The 11,701-nt window shown below is 41.3% G+C and overlaps 1 protein-coding gene across 1 annotated transcript in view; it reads right to left on the minus strand.

The window, feature by feature from the left end:
- Positions 1 to 11,280, minus strand: part of pias4a (protein inhibitor of activated STAT, 4a) — a 30,457-nt gene extending 19,177 nt beyond the window's left edge. The window contains exons 1-2 of the mRNA XM_028816448.2: positions 11,171 to 11,280; positions 6,866 to 7,376 (exon numbers count right to left, since the gene is read on the minus strand). Coding sequence (XP_028672281.1) covers positions 6,866 to 7,376; positions 11,171 to 11,248 — 589 coding nt within the window. The 5' untranslated portion in view covers positions 11,249 to 11,280. The remainder of the gene's footprint in view (positions 1 to 6,865; positions 7,377 to 11,170) is intronic.
- Positions 11,281 to 11,701: the final 421 nt, after the last annotated feature.

Here is an 11,701-nt window from a genome sequence, read left to right on the forward strand (position 1 = left end):
TGATGAAACAAAAGCAGCACCAAGTAACAATTGTTAGGTTTTCCAGGACAACTCACAAAGCACTCTACCAGTAAAATCAGGTTTACAATTTCATGTGAGGTGTTAAGCAGGAAAAAATAAGTCATTTTTTGCAAAAATAAAAATACAATTAAATATATACTGCTGAATGCTTTATTTGAGAAAACTGAAATCATTAAACATATCCAACTACTGAAAATTTTGTAGAACTAGGAGGCTCTGCCCCCTGCTCGCTTCGCTCGCCAACCCCCGGGTTTGGTTAACCGGATATACAATTTAAAGAGATTGTTATTTTCATTTCATTCATTTTTTTTTCTTGATATTTGGCAGTAATAAAGCTGTAGTGAATGAGTTATTGCCCCCAGGGTGCGCTATGCGCCAGCCACTTCGCATCTCTGCCTTTCGCGTTGTGAAGAGGGGAGCTGAATGCACGCTAAGATGTGATCACTCCTCCGAAACCCCCTCTTAAAACGGTGATACAATGGGAAACAAATTTTTTTTTTTTTAACCTCCTCTATGCTCGATCAGCTGGCTTGCTGCTGCTTGTGCCGTGCTGCGTGATCAGCATGTCGATCATTTAAAAGCCTGTACAGCAGCTGTCCTTTTGTCTCACTTTCTTGTCTCGCCAAAGTGTCTCCGAGAAAACCACGTCTCTACCCAAGATTTTTTTATTATAATAGAGAGATATCGTCCAAAATAAAATCTCACTTTAGCTCTTTCATAATTCATTATATCATGCAATGACTGCTTGAAGTCTGCGATTCATAGACATCACCAGGTGTAGAGTATCTTTTGTGATTCTCTGCCAAGCCTCCAATGCTGCCATCTTCAACTCCTGCTTGTTTCTGGAGCTTGTCCCCTTTAAAGTTTGACCCCCTTCCCAAGGTTTCTTCTATTTTTTCCCTAAAAGGGTAGTTTTGGAAGTTTTTCCTTACCTTCTTAGAGAGTCAAGCCTAGGGGCTGTCAAAAGGCAAGACCTGTTAAAGCTCATTGCGGTACTCCTAGTGTGATATTGGGCAAAAATTATATATTAATATACAAAAATTAATTGTATTGTATTATTGTGTTACGTTTCCTTGTAAGTCATGCTCGATTGGATTTAAATTGAGTGACTGGCTTGGCCATTCAAGAATTTTCCACTCTTAACTTTGAAAAACTCCTGTGGTGCCTTAGCAATATATTTGGTCATTATATTATTATAGGATGAAGTGCCATCCAATCTGTTAGGAGGCATTTACTGGAACATGAAGAGATAAGATCTTTCTATGCACCTAAGAATTCATTGTGCAACTGCTGTCAGCAGTTCCATCATCAATGAAGAGACGGTTGCCAGTACCTGTGGCAGCTGGACATGCCCAAGCCTGAATACCCCCACCGCCATATTTAACAGATGAGGTGGTCTTCTTTGGATCTTGCGCAGTTCCTTTTCGTCTCCATACGTTGCTCTTGCCATCACTTTGATCAAGTTAATCATTGCCACGTCAGTCCACAAGACCTTTTACCAGATTTCTTCAGGCTCTTTTAAGTACATTTTCGAAAACTGTAATCTGGTCTTCAAGTTTTTGCGGTTAACTAGTGGTCTGCATCTTGCAGTGCGGCATCTGTATTTCTGTTCATGAAGTCTTCTGCGATAGTCGTCTCTGACACATCCACATCTGCTTCCAGAGGACTGTGTATGATCTGTAGGAAAGGCTTTTGGGCCTTTTTCTTTACCACAGTGAGAATTCTTCTGTCATCCGCAGTAGGGGTCTTCCTTGGCCTAGTAGTCCTTTTGTGATTACTGAGCTCAACTGTGTGTTCTTTCTTCTCAAGGATATTCCAGACAGTTGATTTAGGTCATCTTCAAGATTTTACAGACGTCTCAAATGGTTTTATTCGTCTTTTTCAGCCTCATTATGGCTTCTTTGACTTTCACTGGAATAACTCCTTTTCTCATACTGAAAAATGGCAACTGCAGACTCCAAAGGGTAGAAGCAAACTGAGGTATCTTATGAAGCAATGAAATACCACTGAGGAATCACAAACACCTGTGACATGAATAGTCCAAAACACTATGCAGTCCTGAAATGGGGGGACCAAGTAGAAAAAGTGTTGTAATTCCCATATGGTGTGACTGAAATGTACGCAAATACCCTTTTAAAAAACTTAAGTCTGCAATGTGCTCTTTAATCACTTCAAGAATGTTTGATTTGTAATTTTAAACCGTGAAGTAGAGGGGTAAATCAAGCAAAAAGAAAAAAAAAAAAAAAGTGCCTCTCTTCCAAACATTTTGGAGGGCACTGTATTTACTTATCGTTACAAAAGATGTAATGAAATGGCTGGTGGTCAGACAGGCTTCTTCTAAAAACCACCTGTGACACCAGGCCCTAGGCCCTTAATTATCAACTGTCACTTGCATGCAAAACTATTGTAAGTGAGCAAAAAAGGTACTCGAGAATAACATTATGTATCTTATCTTGGAGTCTACAACACATAGAAATGGCACTTAATTTAAAAACAAAATTAAATTATTGATTGACTGCCACAAATACTTTTAACGCAAAGACGAAAAAGTAATGTTGCCCTTGAGCATCAGTAAATGATGTTTATGCATTTTACAAAACTCTTGTGAGTGTGTAAGCTTAACATTATTTCATTCCAACCTGCAGAAGCCTCTTTTTCTCCTATTTTAAAGGCCAATTTGGCAGATACCAATATTCTAAAATCATGCACTGAGGATAAGAAGGTCCCATCTACATTTTTTAATATGGATTCATCGTTAGGTCTAAACCAGTAACTAGCAAATTTACCAGCATCACCTGAGGAACTGGATCACTTTAACACAATTTTTTAAAACTAACATCACTAATCCTACACTCAATACTTGGAATTACATCATATCTTGTGGTCTAATTTTTGGGGAAACTAAGGATTTAGTAAAAAAGCCATGACACCATCAAGGATAAAAAGGACAAAATCGATTGATTAAAGAGATGAAAAATGACAGCACTGCTATATTAAACACCACTATAAGCTCCTTTTAGGTGTTGTGAAAGTTCAACATGTGCCTTCCACAAGACGATTACATATTCTCATTGTTGGAGTTGTTTTGTTTGAAGTGACTTTAGCTTGAACCACTCTATGCCCAAAGACATGCTGTTAGATAACAGATGTTCCAAACTTCTCCGCTGTGAGTGTAACTGTTTTTTAAAAGGTGGCCAACATTCAGGACTGAGGCAGAGTGGTGGCTCTGAGGCTAGGGATCTGCACTGGCAATCGGAAGGTTGCTGGTTCAAATCCTGTAAACGCCAAACATCTCTACTTCGTTGGGCCATTAAGCAAGGCCCTTAATCTGCAAATGCTCTGTCCTGGGGATGACATTAATCTGCATTCCTCCAACCTGCAGGGACAAAACCTGGGGGTTGGTGACAGAATTGGCACTCCAGCCACCATAAAAAAAAACTCCCAGTGTTCCATTCCATCTGAACTAGTGTGGTGCTGAGGTGTCGCCCGTTGCATGGCTGCACTTGGGTCCTAATTTGGGATCCTGAGTTGATATGTCATGTGGTGGGTGCAGCAATGCGCTGTATCAGCACCTGCTCCTAACCTCTCTGTCTCAACTCTTGCCTTGTGCATGTTGTCATAATCTATGAGACAGTTTGGTAAGAGTACAGAAAAATACATGGAAGCCAAATGTATAATGTATTTAATTTTCTTTCTGGTTAAAGCTCCACACATTAAAATTAACAGGTATCCAATTCTCTCTTATTTTCAAATTCAGTAGATTAACGTCATCAGTCAAAGGGCCACTTTAAAATACATCAGTAAGACTGTGAAACAGCCTACAGATCAGGCAACAGTGTTCTGTATAGTGCTGCCAGAGCCAAGCTGGAGAGAAGAATTAAAAAAGCTAAAGTAATTTATAAGACACAGAAAAAGACCTTCAGCGTGCATGGCAGGAGACAGAAGACATCACGAACTAGAGGGGCTGAAATACAAATTCTGTAGACCTGGGGGGGCCTCGCTGGCACAGGAAGTGAACTGCTTCTTTGTGTGATTTGAGATGGTACATCTGCTGCTCCTCATTGACTCTAGGGCCCAGAAAATTACTTTACAGGAGCATCAAGTGAGGCGGGTGTTAAAGCCAGTGAACTCAAGGAAGGCTGCAGATCCCAAACAGAATACCTGAGAAGGTGCTAAAAGCATGTGCTAACCAGCTCTCAATCATTTTAACCAGCATGTTCAATCACTCCCTGAAACAAGCCTTCATTCCACCCTGTGTGAAGTCAGCCACCATTATTCCTGCACCCAAGAAATCAGCCACTGACAGTCTCAATGAATATCACCTAAGAGGACTTGCATCTCACATCATGAAGTGCTTCTAGAGGTTGGCTTCACAATACAGAAGAGCGTGTCTCCCTCCTGCTTTCGACATACATCAACTTGTCCACTGAGGATATCACAACTTTAGCTCACCTCACTGCACTGAGGTATATGGAGCACCAGGGGAGCTATGTGAGGATGTTTTTATTGACTATAGCTCAGCTTTTAATATTATTCTTCCAGATATTCTAGTCAGTAAACTGTCTAAACCCCCACCAATTCCTCTAAGCCTGGATAAAGGACTTTCTTATCAATCACCTCCATTTTTCATCAATTCACTCACTCAGCACCGGTTCTCCACAAGGCTGTGTGCAGAGTGCATTACTGTTTGCCCTCTACACTCATGACTGCAGTCCAGCCCACTTTAATAAGATCATCATCACCAGTCTGCCTACAAACAGAGGAGATCCTGAATTTGCCAGCTTGGAGCTGAGCAAATAACTTGACACTGAACACCATGGAAACAAAGGAAATCATCCTTGACTTCACAAAAAACACCACAGGCCTGGCCCCTCTCTACATCAATGGTGATTTTGTGGAGAGGGTTCCAGCCTTCAAATTCTTGGGTGCATTCATCTTTGTTGACCTGTCTTGGATTGCAAACACCAAAGCGATCATTAAATCGGCACGACAACGACTTCACTTCCCGAGACTTCTTAGGAAGAATAATCTGGATCAAAAGCTCTTGGTGAACTTTCAGTGCTCCTCCATAGAAAGCGTGCTGACGTCCTCACATGTGGCGCAGTGGTAGTGCTGCTGCTTTGCATTAAGGAGACTGTGGAAGATTGTGGGTTCGATTCCCGGTTCCTCCCTGTGTGGATAGCGCTTTGAGTACTGAGAAAAGCGCTATATAAATGTAATGAATTATTATTATTATTATACTGCATCATAGTGTGGTACGGAAGCTGTGCTGCAGCAGACAGGAGGGAGCTTCAGCATGTCATCAATGTAGCTCAGAAGACCGTCAGCTGCTCACTGTCCTCCCTACAAGACTTGTATACTTCCCGCTGCCTTAGTGGGGCAAAAAACATTTTGAAGGCCCCCTCACATCCAGGTATTAACCTCTTTAACCTGTTGCCCTCTGGTAGATACTACAGGTCTATCAAATCAAGAACAAATAGACTGATGGAGTTTCTTTCCCACAGCCATACAGTAACTACATTGAATCTCAAGATACACTGAGCATCTCTCTCTGTGCCTCTGTCTCTCTCACATTCACCTATTATTTTGGACCAGTAATGGCACACTGCACGATAACATGCAGTGAATACCCTTGACTTGAGTATTCATAGTTTCATCCTCTTTCTCTGTACATTTAGCATTCATTTGCTCAGAGGTTGATACACTTGCTGCTTCCTGAGCAACTCTTCTTTTCTCCACCCTTGCGTCCCGCTTCTTCTCTTCTTTCGTCTGCACCTTTTCGCGTTAAAACTGATTAAATCTGTGTTTGTGTTGCAATTACTTAGTACATTTTCTTTAATTTTTCACTTAAGCTGGCACTTAAGTCTTCAATCTGCCTCAAGAATAACTTAAGATATGAAGAGGTAGGGGAAGTGACAGCGAAGGAGGTAGGGTGAGAACGGCCGCCCTGCTGGCTGCTGCCGAGAGTTAATTCTACAATAAAATAAAATAAAAATAGAGGACTAACCTTGGAGGTCAATCATCACCCTGAAAGGGCATAGTAGACATCACGTAATATATGAGTACCAAATTCAGGTCAACAGGTCAAATGGTTTGCGAGCTACAGGTGGTATAAAATCCTGGACAAACAAACAGCCACGGTAGCGTATTATATAGAAAGATGTGCAATAATCCTCTGTGTGATAAACACAGTCGAGTGCAATATTACTCCATTTATTCCATGTGCAACATTTATTTCATTAGTATTTTTTGAGTAATATTCATATCATTGGTAATTCATTGTGCAATACTTGCACGATCAGTAATATTTCTTGTTTAGTAATACCAAATGTTTTGCTTAGCAATTCTACATTATTACCTCTTAGCTTTTTTTTTTTTTTTTAATATTCTTTTTATTTAGCAGTTTTATATGTAGTACATTATTGTTACTGTAAAAATGATTGTTTTCTTTTTTCCCCATTGCATCTGAAGGATTAGGTGCTCTGTAATTTCAATATACATGATATAATGACAATAAACACTTCTAATTCTAATCTAATCAAATTTCTCAAAGCAAACTCTTAAGATCAACGGGACCATTCCAGTCCACTATGCAACATTTATTATTGCAGCCACAATCTTAAAAAATAAAAAAGGGTATTATTGATCAAAAATAAGTTAAATTTGTGATCTGAATTCTTAGTAGGAAAACATCATGGTTCCTACAGAACCAAGTCTGAGAAAACAGTACAATAACTAAACATTCACTATTTCAATACCAATAAACAATAAAAATAACAGTGTCAAATCCAACCCATAAAGTGTGTGTCATATGCTCTACACAGACATCACTGCTACTACTCACCTAATTCTGTGGGAGACAGCAACACCTCTAATGTATGGTAGAAAGGTAAATTGACGAAACGAACCACAGGCGTAGGCTGTCTGTTCTGGGTAGTCTTGTCCAGACCGTTGATGTAGGGGGCAGCTGGAGTGCGTGCCCCACTGCGCTGCACAGCAGGCGCTGAAGTAGTGGAGGAAGGGTAGGACAAAATAAAATCTGGACCTCCAGGCACTGGTGGTAGGGAAACTCCAAGAGTAGGGACCCCCCTACCAGTTGCCTGCAGTTCAGTCACCCGCCTTGGGGCCAGCCCACCTTGCCCACCAACCACAACTGCCGCTGGCACTGTGGGCACCTTCTTAGGAAATCGTGATTCATACAATTGACGTATTTTCTTTAGCAGGTCTGGGCTGCACTCACTCTGCACCAGACGCAGCGCACGGCTTACAAGGTCCTGCTTTAGGCCACTCTTGCTGCGGCCAACTGAAGACAGTAACATCTGGAGGTCCGATACACGGAAACTTTTCACCATGTTCTAAAGAAAAGAAAAGAAAATTTTTCCAAGTCTTACTGTAATGTTTCAGGTACACACAATGGAGAAAGACTCACCAAAAACAGCACACCTTATACTTGTTCCAAAACTTATGAATTCCCTATCATGATTCAAAATTCTACTTGTTAAAGAAAGGTTAAAAGCCAGGACCATCCAAAGTTAACTGCCGATAGCTTGTGCATATTAGTGGTACACTGAAGTGGCCTTGACCTGATTAACTGATCACCAACCAACCAACAGCCTGAACCACAGAACATATCTGACTGTATTAAATAAATACACATTAGGAGGCTTACAATATACACTTTAGTCACTGGTGCTCCAAGGCAGTGGTTCTCAAGTCCAGTCTTGGGGAAAACTCCCCAAAAACTGCAGGTTTTCGGTTTTACAAAATATGTAACACCTAATTAGCTGCCCTTTGGCAGGGAATGTTACTTACCTTGCTATGACTCCTATGCTTGTCATTTATTGTCAGTATTCTGTTATAATTAAAACAGCAAATTCCATAGAAAACATTCATTTTCTAAAGCCATTTTATCCTGAGCTGGTTTATAAGGCTATAAGCAAGCTGAAGCCTATCCCAGCAAGCTTTAGACACAAGGTGGGAACAAACCTGGACAGGCTGGCAGTCCACTGCAGGGTGAATACACGGACACACACTAGGGCCAATTTAGCATCAACAACCCACCAAGCCTGCATGTCTTTAAAATGTTAGAGGAAACAGGTGCACCTGCAGGAAATGCATGCAGACACAAGGAGTACACACAAACTCCACGCAAGGAGGACCTGGGACATGAACCCTGTGCTCTTATTTATCAACAGTCTCGTAGTAGGAAAATGGTCACAAACTGACTCCAAATTTTATTCTGTTCTTAGCAGTAAAAGAATTTTACCAGTTTTCCTAATTTGGAAAAGTACTCCTAACGTCACCAGGAATTTGTTAGGAGCTGTCAGAATATGATGTTCAGGCAGAGATTTGCACAGACATCCCAGGAAAGGCTTAATGTTTTAGAAACACTCGACAACCATGAACTCGCAGCAAGATATTGATATGACAAAGACAGATTAATATTCACTACAAATCTTGTACACTACATGATAAATCCATCTACTTGGAGAAGCCATGCCAGTCGAAAAAAAATGTTGGTGATGTAATGCTTTTTGGTCACAGGGAAAGAGCTGCAATAAAGATGATTTGGATAAGTCACAACCAAGAACTTCTTGAACTTTACACCAAACGTAGACATGCAAGGTAATACATAAATTATATATTTGTCCACAACTCAAAATGTGATACTCTTACAGCAAGCTGAAGTCAATGCAAATCAGCACACACATAAAGATCATTGCCCCAAGTGTGGATGAGCACACATATGTGAATTGCAAGTGATATTAACACACAGGTGGTCAAGGATGAAAACTATTACCCTGCAGACAGACAGGGTTGGACTGGGGATTGACAGAGAAATGTCTTGCAGGTATGGATCATTCATTGTTAAATAAATGTGCCTGTTAAAGGTCTTAACTCTTATTCGGTGTGTGTGTGTCTTGGTTTTTTCTATCTTACAATACATCACAATGTTACTCATGATAATGCACAGAGGCAACAATTACGGGCAGCTTAATGCACTATCCTACATTATGTTTTCCTTCTTTGCTTATCAATATTATTGTTATTATAACAATTATTATCTTTGAGGTGAAGCCTGAGTGTTGGTATCAGAAAATGATATAATGAGTATCACTTTGTGGTAACAGGGGCTGTAAAGTGACTTATTCTCAGTCGTGGAGGACATTTCATAACAACTTCTCATGTCATGCTCTGTGGGTAGGTCAAATTTCCCTGCACTGACTGTCTGTTAAATATGAGATGTCTTACAAGATACTTCTGCTAATATATAAGGTTCCTCATGGGAATGGTCCTATCTATATTTCAAACATGTTAATATACTATAGACACCAGTTGCATTTTGACATCTGATGTTGAATTTCTTCTTGTCCCACACACTAAATTCAAATCTCTGGGTGACTGAGATTTTATTACTGAAAGGCCCAGATGATGGAAGACTCTGCCTTTATATCTTAAGACAGTCTTCTTGAATTGCTTGCTTTAAGCCATATTTATTTATAGTCTCTTGAGTGTCATGAAAGGTGCTTGTAAATAAAATGATTATTATTATCATCATCATCATCCTAGTCTGATATTTAGTGCAATTCCTAGGAGTAATTCAGAGATGCTTCATGGTCTCCTTTCTGCTACCACTGTGCCACATGCTGCCTACAAAATAAGAGTGAAGTAAAAAGAAAATTTTAAACATTGAAAGACATGGCAAAATTAGAAATATTTCTTAATTTCATATTAATGCAAATCTTATACTAATACATTTTCTGAATGTAAAATAAGATAAATAAAATGGACGGTGAATTAAAGAATGAGATCAATTAACAGTAAACACGACTTCCTCAGTGTTAGACTGGTTGGAACAAAAAAACTACAGCAACAGGGGGTGCCCTGGATTGAACTTGAGAACCTCTGTCCTAAGTAACAGAAACCCTCCAACCAACACTGAAGACCACACGCTTTTTAAAAGATGCAAAATCCACACACCAAGCATAATTAACTGTTATTCCAACAATGGCATCACTTTATATTCAGCATCTACAGTGGGCTTTGAAAATGGTATGGTATGATTTTAAACCAACGACTAAAGCTGCACTCCACAAAGTAAAAATAAGCCAGACTTTGGACCAAAACAAGTACCTCGACTTCTAAGATTTCACAACTTAAGGAACAAACGATCCTCTATTATTTACAATTATGTAGCAGATCATTCATTAAAACACGCCTACCTCTACATTCATCAACATCAGTATTATTACTCTACCTCCGCACGAGCTGCTTTTCCATGCATTTCAATAAACAAACATTGAATCTCCGAGTTCATCGTCCACTCTGCCAAGTTTAATGGCTTGCATAGTTTCTTAGCAAGCTTTACAATCAGATCCTTGCACCGTTTGCATACCAGACACTTCTGCACTTCAAGCTGTTGAAATTCAGTTAGTTTTGTTACCGTGTACACCTCACTCCTGGCAAATCCGCTAATCCAGCTGTTGGCACACTTAAGCACATCTGTCACCTGTATAACCAGCCAGGCAGGGCAGCGTTGCTGCGCTTTGCACCAGTTATCCAGAAGACCGGTCCGCACGCTCGAACTAATCTGACTGTTGACACCCGTAGAGAGCGGCAGCCGGACCAAGTCAAGTATATTCCTTTCTGTACTCTTTTATCCACTTCCATCTATAACAGAGCAGGATACCCAAATTGCATTTCTCTTGCATGTCACCAGCCCAGATGCACTGCGTCTAATGGCCTATTGTTTCCCCGGTCCTCGCAACACAGACCGAAGCTTCTCGGGGGCGGCCTGCGGTAAAGTCACTAGAACCGTGGTCTCCCGCAGGCCTCTTCCCGGCATTTTTCTTTTTTTATCAAGGCCGTTAATGCCCCCCTCCCGTCTCAGGGGAAGCTGGCCTCCAGCGAGAGCACGGAGGAGGGGAAGAAGGGGGGCAGCTTCACTCGCTCGATTTTGCTCAATGTTTTGATTCGTGTCCCTATGCAAGATGCAGCGTGTACATCTCCGGTAGAAGACACTTTCTGGCAACCCGCAGCTGACAAGTCCCTCCTCCGCTACCATTGTATGTCGTGGCCCAGCTTCTCCCCCAACCCGCCGAACCCGTTGTCCCCGGCTCGGTCCCCCATTCCCTCCGGCCCCACTTGCCATCGCCTCCACCAGCTCCCCCGCCATCTTCCCGCTGCAACCGCGCGAGAGCCACAGCCGGGAGGATGGAACCAACATCCAATGACAGACGACTAGATCACGTGATGCTGGCCACACTCAGCCAATCAAGAAGAGGTATTCCTAAAAGGGCGTGGACAAGATGGGTCTTGAAGTCTTAAAGGTACAGAGCGCCTTCAAAAAATTGACGCTACTAGCTGAGGCACCCCGCGATGGAACAGGCCTCGGGGTTCAGAACTCCCCAGAAACAAGCACGGCATCGTGGAATCTGTACCGACTTCTCACGATAACATTGAGCAGAGGCAGAAACTGCATGGAATTTGAGATATTATTGATAGTCCTGAAGTGCTACAGTGCAAACTTTAAGAGAGGCAGGAAAAGATCAATCCTTACAGGCCGGACCACAATCCGGGTTTTACTAGCAACCACTGCGTAAAACAAGACGGAGTATGTTAAATAAGACCTTCAAACTTAAAGGTTTGGCAAACAATGAACTTGCTTTGTCTAGAACCT

Source organism: Erpetoichthys calabaricus, chromosome 12, assembly GCF_900747795.2.
Source record: "Erpetoichthys calabaricus chromosome 12, fErpCal1.3, whole genome shotgun sequence".
Classification (NCBI taxonomy): domain Eukaryota; kingdom Metazoa; phylum Chordata; class Cladistia; order Polypteriformes; family Polypteridae; genus Erpetoichthys; species Erpetoichthys calabaricus.